Source organism: Zonotrichia leucophrys, chromosome 7, assembly GCF_028769735.1.
Source record: "Zonotrichia leucophrys gambelii isolate GWCS_2022_RI chromosome 7, RI_Zleu_2.0, whole genome shotgun sequence".
In the NCBI taxonomy this organism is placed as follows: Eukaryota; Metazoa; Chordata; class Aves; order Passeriformes; family Passerellidae; genus Zonotrichia; species Zonotrichia leucophrys.
Genome location: NC_088177.1, coordinates 6,027,498 through 6,053,529, shown reverse-complemented (window position 1 = coordinate 6,053,529; position 26,032 = coordinate 6,027,498). Strand labels below are relative to the sequence as shown.

Genomic DNA, 26,032 nt, shown 5'->3' with positions numbered 1-26,032 from the left:
TGCCATTTCTGTCCTGCCTTCTAAACCTGTGATTTACCATTGATGGTGATTGGTTTTGCTCTCAGTATTTTCTAAGATTCACATTCAGGACTAGACATGCCCCTTGGCATTGCTTGTTAGTACCCTCAGCATCTCTCCACTGGCAACAGTCCCTCTTCTTTACTTCACTGTTCACATCTCCTAATGACATCGAGTCTGCCAATCCATTCCCCAACCTTTGCTATGCCATAAATATTTGATTTTTTTTTTCCAGCCTGGGTTTTTGGAGGGGTCCTGCAGGAACTGTGCACCCAAGCCCATTGAGATTTCAGGGCAGCTGGATACTCAGCTCCCTCTTGCTCCTTTGAAAATTCCAGCTTTCATCTTTTTCTTTGCAAGTCATTCCCTCCTGCTGCTTACTCAGTTCCATATATATTTGGCTCAGTTTTTTACATGGTTAACTTGAAAGAGCAAGGGCAGAAAATCAATTATAAAACTAAATTGACTTCTCAATTGACGTTAAGAGAAATTCAACAAATAATATTACAGGATATTAGTTACAGTTTGCCAACTTTGAATTTTTGTATGTTTCCCATGTCCTCAGCTTGATTAAATGAATGCTTTTCCTACAGAGATTCCTTATTATTCAAAACTAGTAAAAGTGGGGGGCTTATTGCATCAGCTCTGGCTTCTGAGCCCCATGGCTCATCAGCACAGTGAGAATTCTGGCTTCAGAGCATCAGTAAACCAGTTGTTTGTTTGGATCCTGGCAAACACCAGATAGATTTTGACCTCTTAGACTGGTCTGCTGCCTACCAGGAGGAAATCTGAGAGGGAGAATGGTCCTGCCAGCCAGGAAAGCTCTGGGGCTCTGTGACAGCACTGGGCTGCAGCAATGTCCTATAAAGGAGCACAACAGGGGCTGTGCTAGACAGGGAAAAATACTATTTTATTAAAAGAATTTACTTATCTACAAATGAGGCATATTTTCTGTCTGCAGGTTCTTATTTTAAAGGGAGCAAAAGCTGGTCTTTCTGAGCTGGCACAGACAGCTTCTGTCACAGCATCCATTGATTTTTTTTTTTTTCCCCTTGGTAACATAATTCAGAGAAACATTAATTAGGAGTAGCTGCTGAGATACATGCTTTGATTTTTTTCCTTAGTCATTTTGCTTTATTGGCAAATCATTTAAGTTATTAGTGTTAGTTGTGAGAATGAACAATCAGATTAGTTGTGAAAAAGGCAGTAAACTATTGGTAAACACTTAGCATAGGTTTAATTTTCAGATAATTAGAAACAATTGGGTATTTTAGCTGACCAAGGGTATTCAAATAAGATTACCATTTAAAATGATTTGACAAGGTGTGTGTCAGCAATAAAAATGTAATGGATTTTCCTTCATGTAGTGTAAACATAAGGAAATAGGCCCTGACAATGTATTTTAAGACCAGACCAGACTTTTTTTCCCATTTGTTCTGATATTAATTCTGTTCAGTTTTGCTGTCATCTGTGCAGCTAATCCAGTTTACAGCAGCCTGAGATCCAGATTTATGCTGCAAGGCCATTACATTTCCCTTTAATATTCACAATACAGGAATTATCCACACTTCCACCCATGCAGTGTTCAGTGTTTGCAGGCTGTTTGTTGCATGGTAATAAGCCCATGGTTTTAAACTGTTAGTTATTGTTTGTAATTATAGTACTTCATAGAAGAATCGTGTTTTAAATCCCCAAGCATTTATGAAAATGTGGTTCTACGTGCATTGTTCTGGATTTTTTTGTTTTGTTTTCTTTGCTATTCCTGAGCAATCCTAATGAGAAACTGTTAGGAATTAAATGGGTCATCTTGTTCAATAAATGGCGGTGAATACTTTTAATAAGGGATTTATTTCCATTAGGTTTGCTGCGACCACCTCCACTCACCTATTCCTGTTACTGGATTGTGGGAAAATCACTCTGTGCTGCAGTGCTATGAGAGTGAGGATCAAGGGCTGCTAAAAACAAACAGTTTTCATGCCTGTGATGCACAAATAGAAATGAAAACCTGCCTCAGTTGGTTCATATTCCTGTGAAAATGTAAACAAGCAAATCCTGGTTTATAGGCAGCTGGACATCAGTATTTGGTATCACATACTCTGAAAAGTCACCTCGGCTTGTCAGCATCATAACTGATATGCAATTACAAATGTCCTTCCTTGAAATGAGTGCTTTGCTGTAACATCAGATACTACTTAAAAATGCATTAATTGTGACAAAATCCTGTTCTGTTATTCAGTACTGTGGCATTTTACTGGAAGTCTTGGAAGGAGGTGCAAAACAGGGCACAGCAAAGTGGTGCAATCTTTGTCCCAATGTCCCCAAGGATCTTTATCAAAAAACATGGAAAATATAGTGTAGCAGGGCTAAAATAGCCAAATCTGGGTGGATAAAAAATGACTTTTAGTAATACTGCATTCTTAACTTTGAATCACATTTCTTTTTTTTTCATGTGCTTTTAAGTATAGTTAGGACAGGAGTGGGGTTGCATCCTGCCTCCGTGTGGCCGTGGATGTGCGTGAGCAGCCCTGGTCTGTGGTGTCTGTGTGGTTTCCTGGGGTCAGTGATGTCTGTGTGACTTACTGGGCTCTCTGTACTGTCCATCCCTTCTCTGTCCAGGTGTGTGACCCCAATATTATGCAAACCCGAACCCGACAAGTGCTGAGGTCTCCTGTCAGTTCAAAGCCCTGCCCTGAAGTTTCACAAATGAAGCCATGCATTCTTAATCAAAATTGCTTCCAATACCAGTACAACCTAACAGGTAGGTACAAATTTTCAGTATACCCTTAGTATGTGTTTTTAGTTGTTTCTTGTGGTGTTAGCTAAAGTCTTGACAGTGTTGGTTTCAATAAAGTTAATTACGTGCCTGCATTTTTCCACATTAGTGGACAAATGCACAATTTCTGTATTTAAGTTGTTGTTGCGAGTACATTGGAAATAAAGCATGCTAAATGGGATTTTTAATGGGTTATCAACATAATTAATTACAAAATTCCAATTAAAAGAGTGTCATATGTGTGGTTCTGGTAAAGCCAATAATAGCAACAGAAATCTGCTTTGAAGGCAATATGAGTTATATGGGTGGGCATAGGATATTCAGAGCAAAATGCATTATTTAGGACCTTAGAAGCAGTTGGTTCTCTTGCAAACAAATGAACAAAACAAAACTGAAAAATTCCTTTTGTTTTGACCAGCTGAAATAAATGAGAAAGGCATACAGAGGAGAGATCTAAGAGGAGTTTGGGAGCTGGTAGGAAGGGAGAACAAAGCAAGATAAAATATATGAATATAAACTCAGCCTGTTTGTAATAAAAGCCCTAGAAACACAGGCAGCAGGATGATGCCTTTTTTATCATCACATTTCAGAAATGCAGAACATTTATGTGTTCATGTTTATCAGGGGTGGAAGACACAAAGTAATAGGTTTTCTTCTCATCCTTCTTATTTATTGGTGGTGTATGGAAATTTTAGTGGCTTCTGTTATGCTTTTTGTTTATTTTAAATGGTGTTTTAAAGCTTATTTCCGTTTAGTTGTATTCCGACCAACATAATTTCAGACACGTAATAAGATATTAATTTCCTTCCACTAGAAATACTGCTTTTATTTCATGACTATTAGACTTTAGTTTTAAATAATGGATAGCTTTGCCTGGAGACAAAAACAGGTTAAACCAGAGTTCCCCTTCAGAAACTTCCCCAGCTGCTTTATCAAAGTGGAATTTTACTTCAGACAATAGAGCCTTGTACCTGTGCCAAGTGGATTGAGCTGATAGCCTTTATCAGTGTTCAGCATGTGCACTCTGATGTAGCGGTGTCATCACGGGATGCGGTATGGGACTGTGGAGAGAACGTGTCTCCTCTGAGGCTTGCCTGGCTCTGAGAACAACTTTCTTTTGTGTGGGGGGTTGTTCTTGGCTGTGGGATGCCCTGACATGAGGAAGTGCTGCTGTGGGTGAAGGTAACACCCATGTTCAGGGCTTCAGAGCCAGCCTGGATGGGGCTTTGAGCTACCTGGTCTAGGGAAAGGTGTCCCTGCCACGGCAGGGGATTGAAGCTACACAATCTGTAGGGTCCCTTCCAAGCCATTCTGTGGTTGTATGACTCTGTGTTGGTTGTAAAGCTGAGCTGCAGCAGTGCACCCTTTGCATTGTGTCTGCAGGCTGGAGCGGGTGCCAGCTGGGTGCCAATGCCACCTGCGGTCAGGGCGAGCGCCGCCGCCTCCTGAGCTGCCGGCGCAGCGACGGCGCCACGGTCAGCATGCAGCTGTGCCAGAAGGTGAGCAGCCTGGGACACACCCTGGGGTTCCAGATGGATGGGGACCTCCTGATCCACGCTAAGATATTCCCCATAAATGGGGAAAAGGTTTTGTATGGTGCTGGGGGCTTTGGGAAACAGAGGTGTTAGCGGGTGGTGTCACTCCTCGAGTCCAACACACGGGCCATGGCTACCAACCCTGCACCATCCCAAAGCTGGGGACCAGGGAGGGGATTGTGCCCTGCTGTTAGAAATCTAGGAATGAGACCCAAACACTGAGGGATGCTTAGATGTGAAACTTTTCAGCACTGAAACCACAATCCCCCATGCACCCTTGGGAAAGCTCCACATAAACACCATGGTGGTGCCCTGCAGAGCTGCTGCTGGCTCTTGCTTGGGTGCCTGGCAGTGGCTGGGGCCTGGGGAAGCTGATGCCTGTGTTTCCTGTCACAGCTGCACCTGGAGCAGCCCGTGCCCACGAGCAGCCGGTGCGTGGTGCCGTGTGCCGTGGACTGCCAGCTCTCACCGTGGTCAGCCTGGTCGCAGTGCTCCCACACGTGTGGCGCCGGCGGTGAGTCCCTGCCTCCCTCCTGCCCCCCACAGCTCAGCACCCACTGCCCAGGTGGGCTCAGGTACCCTGAGCAGGGGTGCACAGCTCAGGGAGAGCCTCGAGCCACACCTGAATCCTTCAGAGGTGGTTTTGGAAAACTCTCAGGGTCCTGAGGTGGTGGGTTCAGGGCAAAGCAGGCTATTTTCAAAGTACTCTAAGGTGAAAAATGCACCTTAGGGAAAAAGTAGTCAGATGTCTGGAGCATTATTTATTAATTAATTCAAACTCTCAGAATTCAGTCACAGCAACTGTTAACCCCAGAGATGGGGAGTATGTAAAGCTAGCAAAGAGCTTGGGAGTGTTAAAAGATTCTGAAGAGATTAATAACTAAATACAAATTCTCTGGTGAAGTAATTTTTAGGAACATAATTGTATCTATTGAAGAAAACACACAAAGACTATTTTTCATCATTTAGTGTATGTCTCTGTATCCATCTTGCATCCACAGTTCCCTTAACACTTACATGACCCCAGTACCTTCAGCAAGACTTTCTATAGCCAGTAGTGCTCACCAGCATACAAAAAGTGAAAGGATTAGGACCTTTTTCAACTTATGTGATTTAAAATACCCTTTGAGTATTGACATGAGGAAATGCATTGAAGGTTTTATTCTCAATAAGCTTGGGATTTTATTTCCCTGGCCTCTGATGTGCATTAGATGTACAGCTAATGGTCTTTAAGATTCAAAAGCCATAATGTATATTTGAATCAAATTCACTTAAGGTCAAAAAGAAAAAAGCTCTTAACTTCCATAAAATGATTCCTTCAGATGGATTCCAAAGATCAAAGCGTGTTACAGAAAAAGCTTAATATTTGGATTAGTGCTGTTCTTTCTTTGCTGAGCTTTTAGCCCGTTTGTGAAGTAGTGCTTTCTTAACAGAAATGAATAATTCATGGACAGTGTTTTAACAACAACACACTGAGAGTACTATTAATTCCAAATTTTTTTTTCCTTTAAAATCCATTTTGGATTGTTAATGCTTGTGTTGCTGAATAAACTTAATTTAATTTTTTGAGTGTTCTATCACTTACTAAGTTAAACAGAGTACGGTACAAAAGCAAGTTGCAATGTTTTTCTGGCTTTTAGCATGCTCAAGGAGCAGCTCACCCTATATAGTACTTGAAGGCTTTTTCATCCTGAGCTCTTACATTGCATAGTTTGCAAAAGGAGGTACTCAAGTGAAGATGTGTCTTGTATTCAGCCCCTGATCCTGAAATGCTTGTGCAAATTCCAAAGACTGGTTAAAGAGCTGCCAATGAGTACAAGGAGTTACTTCATGTCCTAAATCAGAGGAAAGCTGGAAACATTTGTGCCTTGCTGAAAGAGACTTTCCAGTGGGTGTCCTGGCTTTGGGTTCCAAACCTCATTGAGGCTGCCTGAACCACACAGTCAAGCGCAAGCTCAGCCTAGTTTATGGATCATCCCTGATCCTCAAAGACCATAACCCTGCCATGCTGCTGGTGAGAGCTGTCTTGTACAGGCCACTGTACTACTGCTGTTGTTTAGCTTGGATTTAAAACCTGGAGATACTCCTCTGTGAGCCTACAGCAGCTAAGCAGCCGGGAAAACTGTCTTACAAACCGTGTCATGAAGAAGCCAAGTTTTGCTCAGTCCTTCTCTACCACTTGAACAACTTTGCAGGGATCCAAGGGTCTTCTGAACCTCATGCCAAAGCAGGAGCATCAGTGAAATGGAAGTGCTCTGTATCCAGGTTATTGCGAGCACATTTTATTTTCCTGCAGCCTCAGTCCTGATCTGACTTTTGCTGTATCAATTCAGAAGCGTGGAGCTACTCTGGACAAAACATCCCTGGTGGAGTGACCTTGGCACCAGTCCTGTGGCAGTGGCCCTTGTGAGGTTCCAACAGCACAGACAGTGTCACTCCAGCTGCTTCACTGTGTGCCACTGGGCTGTAAATACTCCTGGATGATGACAATAGCAGAGAAGATTTTACTTGTGCACTCCTGGTGCTGTGGTTGCAGCAGCACAGACAGTGTCACTCCAGCTGCTTCACAGAGTGCCACTGGGCTGTAAATACTCCTGGATGATAACAATAATAGAGAAGATCTTACTTGTGCACTCAGAGGAGCACAGCAAGGGTTTCCAGCCAGAAGGGTCATGGACTGTGACACCTTTGAAGTCACCCTGGGTTTCTCAAGGGCATTTGTGGGAGTAGGATGGAGCCTTAAATTAGATAGGAAAAAACAAAGGATGACAACAAATGAGCTGTGGGAAGTGGCTGTAGTAAACACTCATAACTGCTTCCCTTTGCCAGTAATTGCCCAGTGTTTGGTACAGCTAAAATGCAGGGCTGAGGTGCTGGGTGAGCAGAAATAACTCACAGCAAGTGGAATGCAGCATTGCTGGGTCAGCTCACAACAATATTTTGTGTTTTTGGCTTTTTTTGGAGAGCGTGCAGAAGCACCATAAAGGACTTCAAAGAGAAACATAATTTAAATATAATTCAGGTCAAAATTTACTGTTGCTGGATGTGTATTTTTCACCTGTTTTTTTACTTAAGGGCTGTTGCTAACATTTTTATTCTGTTTTTTTCCAGTAACAGTTTGATGTGATATATTTTAATGGGTGGTACCTTTACTCAGGTGTTATTTAATGGAATAATGCATTTAAACACGGAGTGGTGCTGCTGTGCATGTGGTGCTGGCATCTAACACAGCTGTGGTGCACAGCAGCCAAAGGCTAATATATTGATTTTTATGAATGATGATGAATAAAGCAGATCTCTCTTTCCTGCCTATGCTGAGCCTGTGGAGATGTGTAACTGATGTTTTCCTGTTGCAGCTGTAGTTTGGGCAGCATCTGCTCAGGATGCTGGATAGGGCTTTAGGCTGACACTGGGTTATATATATAAGGTTCCTTATATCAGTTGCTGTACAACTATGAAAAGATGTATGGAACTGCTTTAATGGATGATGCTTCCCTGGCCTGAACCAAAATTACTGGAAAGATGTTTGGTAAGGATAATCCCCAGCAAATTAAATTTCCTTTGTTAAGGGAAATGAGTATATGAGGATGCTGAATCTTTCTACACAGCCATTTTCCAGTCCCACATGGCTTCTCTCAAGGTCTCCAACAGGACTGCTAAACTATAAAACCACCTACAGCTGTGCTTTGCCACTTCCAAAGCTGACTTTATCTGATAAATTACAGGATTTACCATGTTGCTGTTCCTCACTCACTCCTCAGACCCCCAGGGACCATAGCAGGCTGCAGAGATGTGAATCCCAGCACCAGAGACCTGTGGGATTGAAGTGAAGGGGCACAAGGATGCACACAATGAAAAATTTGCTTGTTGTATTCTTCCCTGGATCATCACCAATTTGGGAAAATATTTTTGGTGTTGCCTTCTGAAGAAGAACTCCTTGTGATGCTTTCTCCCCTGCTACTCAAACTCAGCAAGCTCCAGTCTGGCAGTGGGAGATGTTGCTGGGGATGCCCCAGTGCTGCTGGAGGCCTGGCAGTGGGAAGGGGATGAAAAGCCCTATTTATCACCTGCCCCACCTGCTTGTGACTGGACCTAATCTGATCTCCAAGGCTTATTTCAGTAACTTGGTCCTTGTTCTGATCTTGTGGTTCCTTGATAGAGCTGTGTTTTATGTGCTCTGCTCAAACTCACTGAACTGGCTGCAACATGTTGGTCATTGGGACTGGGATGAAATGCAGCAGGAAATTGAATCTTCTTGGTTTCAGCTGTGGCACATGACTTTGTGGAGATAAAGTGCAAGTAATGGCAAGAATTTTTTAGGGATGTAAAAAAAATCTTCTGATTTGAAAATATAATCCCATGTTCCTGAGATGCAATTCTTGCTGCCAACACAAAACAGAATTTTAAGTGACCAGCATTAACAATATTGGCCTCTTTTGTTTTTTCCTTTTCAAAACTAATTTGAGGATATGAAGAAAAATGTTTATTTTCAATTTCAGCACACTTTTGTATCACATAACATTGCAGAGCAGAGGAATCAGAGATGTGGCAAATTCATTGGAAAATTAGAGAAAAAATCAAAGGAAAATTAAAGAAATAAGTAGGATTGCTTCAACTCTTCTAGAGTTTGTATTGGAAACAAATTAATTTCAGATGCAGTAAGATTCTGTTCTGAATAGGCAGCAAAAGATAAGGCATTTAAAAATTCAAAGATGGGCTTTTTCTGCTACTTGAGTGGTAATTGAGCACCTAGATAATGTTTTTGGAGTAAAAAAAAAAATAGAGCCTTAAGAAACTCACTGCAATCATTGTGCAAAGAAAGGTTTCAATGAAATTTCTTTCTTCAGTTATTCATTCACAGTGTTAAAAGAAAGTGATAGACTGAGTCAAGCCTGACCTCTGGGACTGTAGTGAGTTTCAGCAGTTTGGATAACCAACTGTAGGAAACCAAAATGGAAAGAAAATTTGTTAATTCCTCTTTCTGTTCAATGATCTTCCCATTTGCATATTGCTAGAAACATGTTAAACAGAGTGTACAAAAGGAAATTATTTAGTTAATTAAAATAGCTTGATGAATGCTTCAGGCTTTCAGGTCCCTCCTAATGAAATTGGATCTTTTACCCTGAGGAGACCTCCTTTTCCTCAGCTCCATGCAGGGAGCTGGTGCCTGGCAGGGTGCCCCAGAGCCCTGCAGCCACAGGCTTCTTCCCACAAAGAGCCTTTTCCATTGCTCACCAACACTCAGCATTCAGCATTTAGACTAATTTGGCAATTTTGATCTCTCCTGAAGAGGAGGGAACAGCTAATTTTGGCCAGTTGGGCTGGGGAGAGCTGTTGGGGTGTTCATCCAACAGCAGGCTGGGAGATTCCTCTTCCCTTGCTCTGATTGCCCAGGGAACAACAGTTTTCCCTTTCCCTTTTCTTTTTCTGTTTTTCCTCTCCTTTCCTCTCCCATCCTTCTCCTTCTCCTTTCCTTTTTCCTTTCCTCCTTCCTTTCCTCTCAGCTGGTAGGATTTTTTCCACCTCCTAATGTATCTGATTCTGTGATGGCTGAATGCACAGTCATGTGGGTAACAGCTTTTATCCTCACTTCTGTTACAAACTCCCCAGGTCTGGGGGATTAAAACTGGAAAAGGAAAAGTCTTGAAATTGGTTTTAATGTGTTTACAAACAGAATTCAATGGGTCAGAGCAAGGGAATAAAGGTAAGAGAGCTTGCTAAGGTATCTATCAGTGCCTTTTCCAGGTGTGTCCGCTTTTCATTTTTATTTGCTAAAATGTTTTGCTCTGTGGATAGTCACGATGACAGATATCAGAGATGTGCCTTACACCTGCAGTGTCCTTAATTAAAAATCATGTGCATAAATAGCTGGGAGAAGGATCTGGCTGGGTATTGCAGCCTCCCTGTTTTGCAGGGTGTTTGCTCCCCCTCCAGACGCCCCTCTGGTCACAAAAGCAGCTGAAGGGCTGTGATCCAAAAGGGAGAGCTCCACCACAGCACCTTATCTCTTCCTTTGCACTGGCTTAGCAATTACCACTCGCCTCTGCCTTGTTGTATTTGTCTGCCCTTACTACCCAGACCTTTCAGTTTTTTAACTCAAACCCACACATATTGAAAGACAGGGCAGAAATTTTATCCCCAGCACAATCTTCTGCATCCCACTGCATAAGGGCTTTTTCTTTTCCACTTTCTTTTTAATTGGAGATGGAATTCTAATTGAAACATTTTGAGTGAAAACATTCCTGGACATAAATGGACAGCAAAGGAGGCAGAAATGGAATTGCTGTAAGTTTAATGAATATATTCAGTTTTATTAGTTCAAAAGTAGTACCATAATTGCTTTTTCCATTCAGTGGCTGAAGAAGTTTTCACCAATAATAAATAGGTTTTTTAATGGAAATGGTAGAAGTGGTTATGGACGGTAATAGCCACTACAGTGTTTGCAGTTTTCAAATTAGGTCCACATAATTGCTCATAAAAAGAAAATTTCATTTGTTAAAAATCTCTGAAAACATATTGAATGTGTAATGGTAGAAATGCTGCTGCCATAGGAATTATTTTCCTGTCATATTTAATAATCAGGATCTAGTCAAGTATTTAAATGTGTTGCATAAACAAATACTATATTTGGAAAACATACAAAACCATGTTTAAAAAGTGTGCTTGAAAATACCAGCGACCGCATTTCTTAGACTTAGCAATCGCATCCCTATTATCCAAACAGTCTTCCCAATTAATTGCTTTTTTAACAGATTTTAGCGCTGGGAAATGAACCAGGAATGCTGATAAATTACAAAATCTGTCTTTCTTTCCTCCTTTCCCTCCGTGGCTGTGTCTGTGCTGGCTGTGTGCTGTCTGTCCTAGGCCAGATGGTGCGTGGGCGCTCGGTGGTGCTGCGGGCGGCGGGCGAGGGCAGGCCCTGCCCGGAGCAGCTCACCCAGCACAGGAGCTGCCCAGTGAAGCCCTGCTACAGCTGGCTGCTGGGGCCCTGGTCTCCCTGCACGCTCCAGGTAGGAATTTCTCCACAGCTTCCCCCTGCCCGGGGTCAACAGCAAAATCCATCCTCACTATGTGGGATTAATTGCTGGTCGTGGGCTCAAGGTGTGGCTGTGGCTGGTGGAGGTCTGCAGGGAACAGGGGGAAGTTCAGGAGTGGTGAACCCCTGCCCCTCAACTTCCAACCATCAGCAGCCATTCGTGAGAGGTGATGTGGGTTGAAGTACTGTAAGCTTATGGAATTACTGTCGGGGATTTATGGAGTTAATGTGTTCGACTGGGCATAGTCATGGTGACCTATAATTTAATTACATAAAATATCTCTAACAAGAAAATAGATGCACTAGATATCAAGACAGCTTAGCCTTTTTAAATCTTTTTTTATTTCCTTTTTTTTTGAAGGACTGTACAGCAGGTCTTCCCCCCTAGGTCTCCAGTACAATAGTGTGAGTTATTGTGTGAAGGGCTGGTTTCTCTTTCTCCTTACCCTGGCTATCTTTTTAATGATCTAAAAATGTCTGGATTCAGTTCCCATGTGCTGTCCCTATTCCTGCCACCTTTGCTCAGCACTGGGGTCATCATTTTTTCACTGGCAATGACTTCCATCAAGCTTGAATTGACTTTTTCTTCCCCTCCATGCTTTTTCTTCTCTCCTTATCTGTTAGATCACATTTCCAATATTAAAACTGGTAACCCAGTTTAAGCAGAGGTGAATCTTTCTCAGTGAGGTTTATCAGCCTGCTTAAATCTGGCTTTGGTGAGATGGAGGCTGGAGAAGTGTGGTGGAAACGAGCCCTGTCTGGTCCCAGGGGACAGGACCTGGGCCAGATCTGTGGCTGCTTCTCCACATTATCTTGTGTAGGAGATTGAAGCCAATAATGCACATAAAGGCACACATCCCTTGTGATTTCTGCTCTGCCAGTGCCTTGAATACCCACGTGGTTTCTCAGTGGTGGAGGGATGTGAAGTGAATATGTGAGTAGCACAATAAATACCCAGAATTTTTTCAGGTTTTCACAAATGAAATCTGGATTGTGACAGTCCAAGATCAGAGAAACAGAAGTATATTTATATTTTCTCTAATGAACAAGTCACTGTAACTACTGATGTGAATGTGTGCTTATATGTGCTGTACTCAGCATGTATAAAACGTATAAAACATATGTATAACATAAATAGAACAAAATGATAGCATCAGCTGGTATTTTGTCTAGCTAACATAAGCAGATTCTGTTAAGCATCAGGGAAGAGACTTTCAACCATAGGAGCTGGCACAGCTGATAAAAAAATTAGTAGGGAAGCTGAATTAAGGCCGTGGCTTACTCCAGATAAATAACACATTGTGCAGATTAAATTGTGCCCATCCCAAACCCAGCTAAATTCCAGCTCAGAGCCAGTAATCACAGCGTTCTGTAACCCAGATACCATCCCTGCATTCAGTGAGTTAGAGCCTGCTTCTCTCCTTCAATTACCACAGAGCAGTTTCTCTCCCCTTTGCTTTGTTTTGGAGAGAAGCCATTCTATTCATGTTCACTTCTCTTTAATGAGGTGCTTAGGAATTAAATGTAGTTCATAAATACAGGGTGATTTATTCCTGTGCTTTACCCAAAAAGAGGCTTAAGCCTGTGCTCTAAAGAAAGCTTTCAGAATTCCTGTTTTCAAGGATGCTTTGTGAAATAAGGTAAAGCATCCTATGGTAAAGCCATAATGCATGGTGTGAAAGTGTCTTCCTGTAATAATAGAAACGGGACAATTAATTATAAGGCTAAAATATTTTTTCCTTGTATTATAACTGAGACTGCAATTCCTAGTTGTAGGAGGACTATTTTATGCTAAATTGACTTCATGTGAATAATTAGAGGTGTCTTTGTGGGTAGGAATAGAGCCTGCTAAGCGTTCTGTGTTGCTGATTGTCACAGTATGGAAATCAGTGTGTTATTGCACATCCCAGGCACACCTGTGGCAGCATGGGGCATTTCCCCTGCATTCAGAGGGATGCAGAACTTAGGAACTGGTCAGTACATCCAATTTTAAAGGGTTACAGGACATTTATAATTTTCCTCCTAGAGTTGAAGTGGTTTACTCAGATTAGCTCAAAAAAGGGGAAAAAATTAGCAGTGTCTGACACTGTTCATTATTTTTTCCATTAAGGGAATATAAGTGGAATAGCCAGGCATTATCAAACACGAGCTGGCTGACATTCCTAAAAAGACTAAGAACCTTTCCTTTCTAATGGTTTTAAAAGCACTCCCTTAAATGTGATCACACAACACTCCCTCATTAGAGAGACTTTTACCTGATTAAACGCTCATCAACCTGTGAAAGCATTGCCCAATCAACTCTTTACCTAAAATAATTGTGAACACATGAACCCCAGTAAAAGCCAAAAAGGGAAAACTTTTCTTCAAGGTACATCTGGGTGAAGCATCTCATTAGGACTGTTACCTCCTGTCTTGTTAGGAGAACAAGTTCTATGTGGGAAGCATCAGATGTGATGGAGAGAAGGCTCATGGAGATGCTGCCTTACCTTAGGGTGTTACTGAACTGCAGAGGTTCCTGACTGTCCAACACAGGAGGTGTAAACCTTCTCCTCATTTTCCCATCAGGGTGAGAGGTGGAGGCTCCATGCAGGTGCTGGTGGAAAGGCACATAAATCCTGTTTTTAGGAAACCCAGCATGGGTTCTGTGTTCTCAGTAGGGGCAGCATAGGAGTTTTTGCAGACAAATGGCAGGAATCCCTTGTGGAAGTCAAATTCCCACATATTTCCAGCAAGGACACAACAGGCAAATCCTGGTCCTAGGCAAACCCCAGAGGATCACACCTTCCAGAGAAGAGCATTTACAACAGGGAATTGATCCCTGAATTGAATACGTGATGGTTTCCTTGGCAGCTCTCCTCTGATTAGCAGCCATTCCCTGCATCCTCAGTGTGCCATTTCTGGCACAAACTTCCTCTGGTTCCACACTTGTTGATTAGATCTTCAAATGTATAATTTTGGGGACATGAATAATTTTGAAGATGATGAGGAAGTCAATGCAGTGCTCCTGCATTGCTTAAGACCTTTTCAGATATACCAAAAAGCATCTCCTACTGTAAGTGACAGGGTGACATTTTGAGTGTGTTCGGTTGATTGTAAAAAACCCATTTCTGGTCTTGAAAGAAAAAAAGCAAGTGGGAGCCACTGTTAAAAAGCAAATCTTTCTCTTTGGGATTATTTTGAGAATTCATAGGTTTGGGTTTTGTGGTTTTTTTTTAATTCTAGACATTAGAAAATATGAATGAAGCTCCAATATAGTGTGATAGAAAAATGGAGAGTGTTGCCTGTGGCCTTTTATATTGGAAATTGTTGTGCTGAAAAAAAATATTGTTTTGACCTATTTATTTCTCAGTATTATTGTTATTATTTATATATTGATGTGTATATAAATAATTATATACTGTTGTAGAAGAAGTATATTTTTGAAAACTCTTCTTCATTCTTTCAGTCACGTCAAACTGGAGATACTGCAGTTTGATTAGTGCCCATTTCCCCCAAGAATATCCTCCCTTCATCTTCTGTTCCCACCAGCCATTTCTAAGCACTCTAACCCAGTGGACAGCTGCATGAGTTTTTCACACACCATTAATCTCAGACCACAACAGAAGTTTCTGCAGTGAAACAGTAATTTAGAACAGTAAGTTACACACTGACTAAAGTGAAACACTGTTAGAAACCTGGAATCTGGCTGCATACAGTAAATCTACACTAATACTTCTTTAAGATGTTTTAGATTAGCAGCTGCTCTAAATCCAGCTAGTTATGGGGTTTTTTTGTTGTGGATCTGCAGCAGGAAGGAGGGAGGGAATGCAAAAGCTGCCAGGTGTGTGCAGGAGAGGCGTTCTTGAGATTCCTGCTAGCAATCCTGCTGCTGGATGAATGCACTCAGTAGGAGCCATTCTGTTCTGCAGATGAAGTCCATTATTTTAAAAGAATCCACTGCCAAGAAATCCAAAGGAGCATTTCCCTTGGTTATATAAAGGCAATGTTTCTTCCTTCTTCTTGAGTTTTGTTTACCGAATTTTTCTCAAGTGCCATTTCCACGAGGCTTCAGGCGCGCGTTCATAAGGCATCATGCAGACATGAGGCACCTCAACAGCACCACAGCTCTTCATCTGATGGGAATGAAACAATTCCACTCTCTAGAAATAGCCTCAGTGCTTCATCTCTCCGAGCATCCTCAGCCCTTGATCATAACTTTAGCCCAGGAATATTGATTTTCCACTAAAGGATGTTCTCTTCAGTAGTTGGGTGTATGCCAGGGTATTTCAGGACCGGGATGATGAGCATGGAGTAGCCCAGATGGAGCCTCCTTTTTCTAGTTCAAATGGGGTTTAGTGCTGATGGGTTGGTGTTTTGGTAGAGTGTGTGATATGAATTGGTGATCTCTGCTCCAGATCTGGTCACTGCCTTTAGAACGTGACACAGACAGCCCACAGTGCAGTGAGGACTTTTGCTGTGTTTAAATCATATGAGTGCTCTTCTTGGGCTGTATCATCAAAAGAGGGTGGAAGAAATGTCTGTTCCTTATGGGCAAGCCCTGCTCTTGGCTTCTTAAGAGAAGCCCAAAATGTCTGTGCTCATCTAATTTGGCACTAATTAAGAATCAGTAAATTCATTAATTTGAATAAAAGGCATGAAGGACAGACCTCAAAGATAGTATTAATCCTTTATGAATGTATCATCTTCCACACCTTTGATAATTACACACTTTCCTGTGTGGCCCTGCCCCTGCCTCCTTGTGTGGAGAGGTGTGCAGAGGAGATCTCCATCTGTCTTCTCTTAACTGGGGATATTGTTGCAGACCAAATTTGTATCTTTGAAGACTTTTCATATAGAAACAACTGTGTTTCTTCTGTCATTTGCTAATTTCACTGATGTGTGCCTCTGTTCCCTTTCATCATCCCCTAGGGTGGACAGTGTGGAGATGGATTGCAAGTCCGCAACCTCACGTGTGTAGTGCATGATGCATCAGTTTCTGCTACATCCAAACCAGTAGAAAATGCATTATGTGGTGAGCTACCATCAAAAGAAAGTGTGCTGCAGTTACCCTGCTCTGTGCCTTGCCCAGGTAAGGCTTTGGAAGGTCACAGTGAATTTTCTGCCTGTGGTAGCTGGCTGAGGTGGACATGCTCCTATAGTTCTGAGTACTGTCAGGCCTTGTAGCACAAATCTGTGCTTCAGCAGATCAGATAAATGCTCAGTCTGCTGTTTCTAGACCATCTAAGAAAGTCTTCCTTTGTTTTTTGAGAAAATGAGATACGCCATGAAGCAGAAAATCCAAATATTGTTTACTACGGAGAGACATCCTAGGGATATTAAAGCTGCTGTATGCTTAGGTTAGCCTTGTGCTTATCCTTCCCCTTCAGGGCTAATTCTTTTTGAAAACCTGTGATTTCTTGTTTCAATGTGCAGGCGACTGCCACCTGACAGAGTGGTCAGAGTGGAGCTCCTGTGAGCTCACCTGCATCAGTGGCAGGAGCTTTGAGCCTGCCGGGCGCCAGTCTCGATCCAGGGCCTTCATGGTGCAGGCTGCAGAGAGCCGGGAGAGCTGCTCGGGACAGGAGGTGGAGACACGGCCCTGCTCAGGTAGCTGGCCACAGCTCTGCTCCCTGCCCACCAGGAGTTTGTCCTGGGCTGGCTGCAAGGTGAGGAGTAACTGGTGTTGGTGTTGCAGGAGGGAAGTGTTACGACTACCTGTGGCAGAGCAGCCCTTGGCGGGACAACGTGCGCACGGTGTGGTGCCAGCGCTCGGACGGAATCAATGTCACAGGTATGTCCCCTCATGGCCTTGCACACTTGTGAGTCGAAGGTCTCCACAGAGGCTTTTCTGCTTCTGAATCTGTTGCTCAGAGGGAGTTGGGCATCCTTCTTCGCACTTACAGAATTTCAGTTTGGATTTTTATGTGTAGGGAAGGCGGGTGGGAGCTCACCAGCCTTGCTGTCAGCTCAGCATCACACACATATTGCACAGGAGTATTTGGGCTAATTGCCCTTGCTGTCTGCCTGGTCATGGGAAGAAATGAGTGCACACATACTGAAGGGCTTGCACAGCCCTCAGTTCAACCTTCCTGTGGCTGTGAAGAGCAGAAGAGAACATCACACACGTGGTAGAGACCCCATCTTCTATACCTCCTCTTCTTTTCAAAACACAGGAGTCTCAAATCACTCAAACTGTGAGATTCCTGCTGTTGCTGTGACCTACAAATTCTGCTTGTGAAAGATGAACAGGGGAATTCATGGTCAGAACTTTGAAGCTCTGTGAGATTGACAAAGGCAGTAGGGATGCATGTCCATGGGATCTCTTTCAATATGCACAGGGTAAATGAGAGGAGAGAGTGGAAAGGAAAACGCAGATGTTCATGTCTAGTTCTATTTATAATGACTAGTTAGGATAATAACAAAAGTCTTATGTGCAAAGGTTGCCAAGTATTTAAGAACTCATTAACATGTTTTTATTCCTATAGAAGCACAGGCTTTCCCAAGTGAGGATGGGCAAGGGCGTTATGTGGATTATGTCTTTTTATGTAGATAAGCCATTAATGAGGACACAGAAGATCTGCATCTAATTCTGGATTCTGTCCCCAACTTCCTATGTGGCCAATGGCAAATTGCTTAAATCTGTATATCTCTGTTCTCCATTAACAAGATGGGTATGATAATAATTCCCTGCCTTGTTAAGGCAAATTAATTAATGCGATGCCTACAGATATTATGTTAATGTGCTTAATAGACTAGTATTTAACTATATAAAATAAGCAGGCAAGCACTTCTTACACTGTGGTGATCTAAGACAAAAACATTTTGAAACCTGCCCTTGAAGGCACTCAGTGTTTTCTTTTGCAGGAGGGTGTCCTCTTCGGACAAAACCTGCCGAGGTCCGGCACTGCAGCCCGCCGTGCAGAAAACCCTTCTCCTACTGCACACAGGTAACTGCTCGCTGCAGAACAGGGCTGGGAAATTAACTCTGCAAGATTTAATCAGATTGCATCTTAGATTGCATTCCGGGACTTGGAAAATTGTTTAGTTTGTCCATGGTACCACCTCGAGGATGTTGTGGGAATTTCATCCTGAAAGAAAAGCATGAACCTGCACAAACGATGTGGTGTTGCAAGTTTGGGTTTATTCAGTAGAGGGGTTTTGATTTTAATTTTAAAATTAAACCTCTTAGTTTAATTTTAATTGAGTGCTGTTGTACTGTTCTTTAGAAGAGGGACTGTTTAAAACTTTTGTTAAAGAGGAGATAAAGGAGCATCAATCACCTGTTTGGATCAAGAGTATCAGACCCTCAGAACAGGCATTATAGGTATAAGACAATTAGCATTGTCTTATATCTAACAATTAGCATTAACAATTAATATAGTTTTCAAAGGAAAACAATATTAAAAAGCCATTTTAAAATAGAAATCCAGAAAACTGAGTATGTATTTAGCAAACCACAGAAAAAAAGCCTCTTGAAGAAACTGCTTGTTTAGTCTGATGCAGGGTAATGGATATTTGGTCATAAGAAAGCTTCATTTCAGATAGCCCTGTGAAATACTGGAGTGGAAACATGTGAGGAGGGTTTGGGTCTGCAGGAGGATTGGTTTTGGTTTGTCTGTTCTGTTGCCCAGCAGAGTCAGGAGGAAAATTGGTACTTGCAAGAGGAGTTTGCCACAGATTCCTGTTGTAAGCCTGTTGGGATGAAAATGTTTATATGTTGGACTTCTCTGTAATTACTGACTCTTTTTCAACCAATTCCCCAAATATATTTGTGTTTTTTTGAACTGAAATGGGCTTGCAGGTACCATTTCCTGGCTGGTTTGGTTTGGTGGTGGTGAATTTGCACATGCAGGTTATACCTTGCAGTTGGTTCAAGCTTTCCCTGCAGTGTGCACTGTTCTGTGAGGGGGCAGTGCTTGGTTTAATGCTGAATTCCCTTTTATCTGCCAGGGAGGAGTGTGTGGCTGTGAGCGGGGATACACAGAAGTAATGAGATCAAATGGGCTCCTGGATTACTGCGTGAAGGTACCAGGTTTAGAAGATAAGAAAGCTGATGTTAAGACCATCGCCGGAAAAAATAAACCTGTCAACTCCAAAATGCATGACATTTTCAAAGGATGGTCTATTCAACCTTTTAATCCAGGTGAAAAACTTAAATATGAATGGAATAGATTGTCTTTAGAAGGTTTCTGTAGAAGAGAGGTACAAGCTTTGTAGATGATAGCATCAGAGATTGTGTCTGGGAGCTGCAGAGCGACCTCCCAGTTTCCAGCTCGTGTGCTGTCTTTCATGCCTTTGTGCCTGTAGAGAGGAATCACAATCTCTTATGTTGGGAGATAGCAAGACAGAATGAAGCAATAATATTGTGCAGAAGTATGCTCGTGTGTGATTTGGGGGCATGTTTAGAACTGCTATCTGATGATGTTTGTGGAAGTAATATGTTTGGCCTAGGAAAGATATTGATCACTAGTGCTTCAGAAAGTGAAGCAGAAAGTACTTAAGATTTCATTAAAGAAAACATTGGTTGTTTCTTGCCATATTTCAAAAACATATGAAAAGAATAGGGTAGAAAGTGTACAGTTTAGTCTTGAGGGTTGAAGTTACAACATTTGAAGTGTCCCACGAAGGCAAACAAACTGTTGTGCCCAAGCAGCCCATCCCAGGTGATCTTTGACATCCATAGCACAAAATCCTTCCCAGCTGGAACCACAGACTGCATGTGCCCAGACTGGTCCATTGCTCTAATATCTGGTTCCCATTTTGATTGTAGTTTTGAAGATGAATTAATTCAAAACAATTTTCTGAAATGCAAATAGGACTTTAAAAATGGAAAGCAAATGTGTCAGGCACATCAGGTTTTACTGAAATGCATCTGTTCTCCTCGTGTTATAAAACACTGGCAGTGCAGTTCCTCCCCCTCTTCAGGTACCTGACATTGCATTTGTTTGCAATGAGTTCCTAATGAACACAAGACTTTAGAAAACATGTAGAGAAAGGTTCTGTTAGGGGGTTCAGGGAGCCATAATTCTGTCTGATATATGTGATCACACTTTGAATGTTACATTTACATATTTGATTTGCAGACAGTGGTTAACCTTTGCGTTGACAGTCTCTGGGCTCACAGAGCTCAGTCCAAAGCCTTTTAAAGTTGGCTGCTTTTCGATCAAGCCCTTTATCCAGTTCACCCACACAGTTCACCTGCAGTTTGAGTCACAGGTGTGGGGTTAATTGCCCTTTTGTCAACACCCCTGCCTCTCTGTGGGCTGTCTTACTTGAGTATCATCTCTTTGCCTGGTACCTTTATGGGGTTAGAAAAAGGGAGGGAGGTGTAGGTAGGTGCTGCAGTACTCCCTTTTTAAATCAGCATTTGAGTCTGCTGCACTAAAAGCTTCTGGAGGGCTTTACCTCAGTGCAGCACCTGTGAGCCAGCTCTCACCCAGGGTCTGCAACAGAAACAGAGACTGAGGCACTTTTACAGAACAGGCTGTTGCCTAATTTACAGCAGAAATGTTATAGAAACAATATATGGGAAGGGAATAAAGGTGCCCCATGTGTGCTGAGTGTGTCACCACCCTGTGGCATCCTGCAGTTAACTCTTCAGTCTGTGTGTGCTCCTCAGACCCCAGCTCAAGGCTAGTGTTCTTCAAAACCCTCCCCTCTGACAAAATGTGTAATTGCTGCTCTCAAAGAGGCTCTCAGGCTCACTAGCCTGGGGATTTGCAGTGGTTACTGCTGGCTGAGCCAGGAAACCACTGCTACCTCCCCATTCTGCTGTTGAAAGCAGGTCTGTGGTGAGAGCTGCCTGTATGGATGGCATTTAACACCCTGCAGCACACCAGTCCTTGACATTGTGTTGGTCAATCAAAGTACCTGTGCCTTCTCCAGCATATCTGTGGTTTCCCTTTCCATTTACAGTTTGGAACACTAATTTTATTTTGATTAAATGAGGCTGATGTTTTTGTTCTTCTGTAAACGCTCTACAGGAGTGCACAGAACTGATTTCAAATCAGGCTGTGTTTTTCCTCTCTTAACTGCACTCTGAGAGGCCAGAGTTCAGGTACAGAAACTTTTCTTTGACTTGAGAGGCAATTTAAATAGCATTGTTTAAATTGTCAGGTGACATGGTCCAGTGCCTTTCTGCTGGGGATGGAGAGCAGAGCTGCCTTCACAGCAGACATGCTGTGATGCCTTTATGGGGCTGTGACAGTCCCTTTGCAGGATTGCTAAGTATTTCTTGGCCATCTCCAGGTGAGAGGGCAACAAATTTCATACCTAGGCTTCAGCAAAAGAACTCAAACCAGGCCAGTCCTGATGAACATAGCTCTTCTCTTGTGGGAGATAGCCTGCAAGTGTTTTGAGGAGCAAAACAAATCTGTGAGAGGTACTCAGCCTTTCCCCAAAGTCTGGAAGAAAAATGAGAAAGAATGGGATTTGATTAAATGTGCTTCCCTTTGAAAAAATTTGTCATTCAAACATAAAATGAAAACCAGGCTCAGTGATTGTCCCTCTCACTTGACTGGATTTGAAATGGCCTCTGTCAAACCGTGTCTGGGGCACAGCACAGGTTCCTGTTCCTGCCTGCAGTGTGTATTTGCAGCTCTGCTGATGTGAATCAGCTCAGACTGCTGCTGTGGCAAAGCACCAAAGCTGCTCCCTGCAAGGAAAGCTGTGCAGCCAGAAACAGAGCGAGGAACAGAAATATTGATCTTTCCAAAATTGCTGTTATTATTAATGCAAAGCTTGTAATTAAGGAGCTGTCCCAGTGAGGTGTTCTGAGACAAGGGAATGTTTGAAGAGACCCAAGCCCACGTGTGCATGGAGGGGTTCCTGCAGGGCTCCTGGCTCACTGCAGCCCAAAGAGCCCAATCCTCAGCCTTACCTTGTCTTAAAGCCACTTTTGTCTGCTGCTCTGGGCCCCAACCAGAAAGCTCTTTCCAGCTTTATCCCTCTTACTGTTACCAAGCCTATTCTTGTTTTTATTCTAAGCTGAATTTATTCCTATTTGTTGCCCAAGTGTTTCCCAGTTCTAAGCAGCTTTTCCACTTGTGCTTGCTGGTGTTTACCCCAAGTGACCCCCAAGTATTTATAGAGAACAATCCCATCCCTTCTCAGCCCTCAGCTAAACACATCAGGTGTTGCCTGTGTCTGTCTGGGTCAGCTCAGCATTGAACTGCCTCTGCCAGAATAGCCACTGGGATTTGGAGGGAATGTATCCCAATTATCCTGTGCCTCTGCCCCTTTCCATTAAGGTTTTGTCTTTAAAATTAAGGATTATTTCAGAAATCTTCCTATCAAAAATATGGGGTTTATTAATTATAGCTAGTTCCTGCTGTGTTCCCCATCAGTGATGCTACTAATTTTTCTTGAATTGATCTCTTAAAACTTTGTGTATTTTAGAAAAAAGTTTTTTATTCTCTCCTCTTCTTCCTCTGTCCTTTTTCCTTGTCTTCCAACAGATGGTAAACTGAAGATATGGGTATATGGAGTATCAGCTGGAGGGTTCTTCATCATAATTTTCCTAATTTTTACATCCTACCTGATGTGGTGAGTATGGCAGGTGTTCTGTCCTTAAATAACAGCTAGTTTGCTTTTATTTAAACAATCCCAAATACCACACAACACTGCACTGCAGGCATTTAATGCTCAAGGCTTCAGGAAAGGATGGAGGCTGGACTACCTGAGTGCCTTCATTTGGCCCCTGCCTCAGAGTAATTAAAACTCTCCAAACTGTAAATGTTAGCAGCTGTTACTGTGAAGAAGTTTGGTGGCCATGCAGGGAAAGAATTATTTTTGGTTATCAATAGGCCCTTATATTTATTCAGGCTTCTGCTGGGACTAGAAAGGGGTTTTATTGTATTCTTCAAAAAAGACATGAAGTAAAACTGAAGAAAGGCAAGGAGAGTGATTGGAACAAGGAGCTGGCTTCTGCTCAAGGAAGGACTAAATAGAATAGGGACATTCAGTTGAAAAATGATGTTTGATGTGGGAATACAATAGAGATCTATGAAATCATGAATGGGGGAGAAAAGGGTGCTATGGAATTTTTATCTCCCACAATAAAAGAAGTAGGAGGCGTCTGATGAAATGGTTGTTTAAAATAAACAAAAGAAATTATTTTTCCCACAGTGCATTATTACCTTGTGAGCTTGCTGCTGCCAGGGCTGTGCATGCCAGGAAGATAAATGGATTCAGAGATGGCTTAGGAGTTCATGGGAGATTGGGTCTCTTGGTGTTAATTGTGGTTTCTTGGCTGCTCGCTACAGCTCAGAAAATCCCTAAATAGGTTTTTGCAGTGAATACATCCAGTGAAAACATGTCCTGTGTCTAAAGCTGCTCTTGCCAGCCATTGTTAAGGACAGGGAGCAGCTCTGCACCTTTGGGCTCTGGGGTGTTGCTGGGGGTCAGGGCTGTGTGTCCTCCTGCAGCACAGGGGAGGTGAGCCCAGCCTGACAGAGCTCTCCTTGTCCTCCCTGCTTGGATACTTGGGATGCCACTGATGCCTCTGGGGGGGCAGGAAGGGAGAAGGGGAAGCAGCCAGGTGTCCTGCAATTCCCAGAGATTGGGCCTGAGCTTACAAACATTCACAGTGCAAGCTGGCCCAAGCCCCGTCCAGCCAGGACAGGCACAGAGAGTCGCAGCTGTGGCCTGACAGCATCACTGCCCACCCTCTCTTCCTCCACTTCCCTTCCTCTCTCTTACTCTCTCTCTCATTCTCTCTCTTGGGTCAAAAGCTTAAATAATAGCAGCTTAGGAGCTGCAGCTCCCTTATTTTCCAAGCCATGTAGCTCCATTTCTCTGTGGCTTCACAGCAGAGGATACAGAGGATTTTTTAAATAACGTTACACAGTTCTCCATCACTTGGAGGCTGCTAAGGAAATGCATTTCTCAATAATAATTATTGTTGCTTCAATACCATGCCAAAGAAAAATGAGAATATCCCAGTCCCAGACAGCTCATGTTCCAATTTTTCTGCGAGGTGTTCCTTGTTTTGTCAGCTGTGAGAAGAGATGGGAGACGAATGTGCTTTATTTCCTCTGCAGATGGGGAGCACAGCTGGCTGCCCCTTTCTGCCAGGCTGTGTCCATGCCACACACAGGAGAGCACCAGAGGGGCCCTGTGGTGCCACCCAGTTACAGCATTCAGTCGCCACTATGGAAAGTTGATTTTTTAAATTGAAGTTTGGGGCTTGAGGATGTTTCTGAGCTTGTTACAGTTTGTAATTTTGTCTTCTGAAATGCTTTTCTTGCAGCAAAAAAACGAAGCAGCATCAAAGCCCTCCACCCCAGCAGAAGCCTCTAACCCTGGCCTATGATGGAGACATTGATATGTAACATAAACAAAAAATCCAAATGTAGACATCAACTGCCTTAAATGCTTTCTTTTTTGGAACTCTCCGACTTCTCAGTTTTTTGAGGAATCTCCTGATGTATAATATCCTGGGCAGGACAGAAGTATTGCAAGCTGAAAATTTTGCCACCTCTTTATTAAAGAAAAAAAATGGAGTAAAAAACTTGGATCTTGTGAAACTTTTCTGAAGAGAACAGCAGCTACATCCCTTCCTGTTGAACAATGGGAATAACAAAAAAAGAAAGAGAGAATCTACAGACATCAAAAGGAATTAGTTGAAAAAAAAGGCATGACAATCCCAAGGAAATTGTGACATTTACTGTAAATGACAAGTTTGACACAGCATCATTATGCACTATATTAGTGCAGGGTTCTTTATTCTTCACATACTTCAACAATGAGTTTTCTAGTGTTTACATTTCGTTCAAAGACTTTAAAACCAGATCATGTATTTTGAGAAATGCAAGGAAGAATGAGTTGAAGTGTCTGAAGCTATCAGGTTTTTTAAAGTTTCTTCCTTCTTATCCTGTTTTCTAGTCTGGAATATGATTTTGCTTCATTTCCACCTACAGGACAGAATAAGGATCGTTATGAAAAAGCATAGGTGGTTTCTTAACCAAGAATATTTTCTAAAGAGCTGAGTAGATAGGTGTTTTGATGAATGGCTAGAGGATTTGATTGTTTAAAAAGGATTTTAAATTAAATTAAACCATGTAGATACATTATGGCCAGTTTAAATTGTTATTCAGTTTAATTAAAACAAACTCTGCTTTTGTATTTAAATTTTCTTATCTGAAATATTTATAAATTCCTTTTTTTGAATTTAATTACCTGACCTCATTTAATATACATCAAACACAAATGCAGTTTGTAGAAGGTCTTGCTTTTTTAAATGTTTCAGAACCACTGAGAAGTTACATGTAAAATTCTGGGAACATTTGAAGAGGGTAAGTGTTTATAATAGTGTGTGTTGCAAGTAAGAAAGTGCCATCTTGTGGTATTGACTTGTATTTATAAGCAAATAAAATGCTAAAGAGAGTGAGAAAATTGCTTCTGGTATGTTGAATTAAATGTGTGTAAACGACTTGTGTTATTAGTCATTTACTGAGCTGAGATTGGCCTCGGATCTCAAATCCTCTGGCATTGTTTTGTGCTGCAGTGATTAGTGAGAGAAAGAGCACAGACAAGTACCAGTCGAGAGAATAATTGCAGGTCTGGAGAATGCTTGGTCTTATTTTTAACTCAGTGCTGCTGCTCATTCCAATAATCAGAAGAGAAAGAGAAGAATTGTTACCAGCCCAGCACCTTCCCCATCCAAAGGTCCCTGGATCATCACAGCAGATG

At 42.3% G+C, this 26,032-nt stretch overlaps 1 protein-coding gene across 4 annotated transcripts in view; it reads left to right on the top strand.

The window, feature by feature from the left end:
- Positions 1-25,751, top strand: part of THSD7B (thrombospondin type 1 domain containing 7B) — a 299,951-nt gene extending 274,200 nt beyond the window's left edge. For all 4 annotated transcript variants that reach the window (XM_064717910.1, XM_064717908.1, XM_064717909.1 and 1 more), the window contains exons 19-29: positions 2,635-2,776; positions 4,175-4,290; positions 4,723-4,840; positions 11,191-11,336; positions 16,271-16,430; positions 16,775-16,948; positions 17,037-17,132; positions 18,206-18,288; positions 19,292-19,484; positions 22,798-22,885; positions 24,591-25,751. In XM_064717910.1, coding sequence (XP_064573980.1) covers positions 2,635-2,776; positions 4,175-4,290; positions 4,723-4,840; positions 11,191-11,336; positions 16,271-16,430; positions 16,775-16,948; positions 17,037-17,132; positions 18,206-18,288; positions 19,292-19,484; positions 22,798-22,885; positions 24,591-24,672 — 1,398 coding nt within the window. In that variant the 3' untranslated portion in view covers positions 24,673-25,751. The remainder of the gene's footprint in view (positions 1-2,634; positions 2,777-4,174; positions 4,291-4,722; positions 4,841-11,190; positions 11,337-16,270; positions 16,431-16,774; positions 16,949-17,036; positions 17,133-18,205; positions 18,289-19,291; positions 19,485-22,797; positions 22,886-24,590) is intronic.
- Positions 25,752-26,032: the final 281 nt, after the last annotated feature.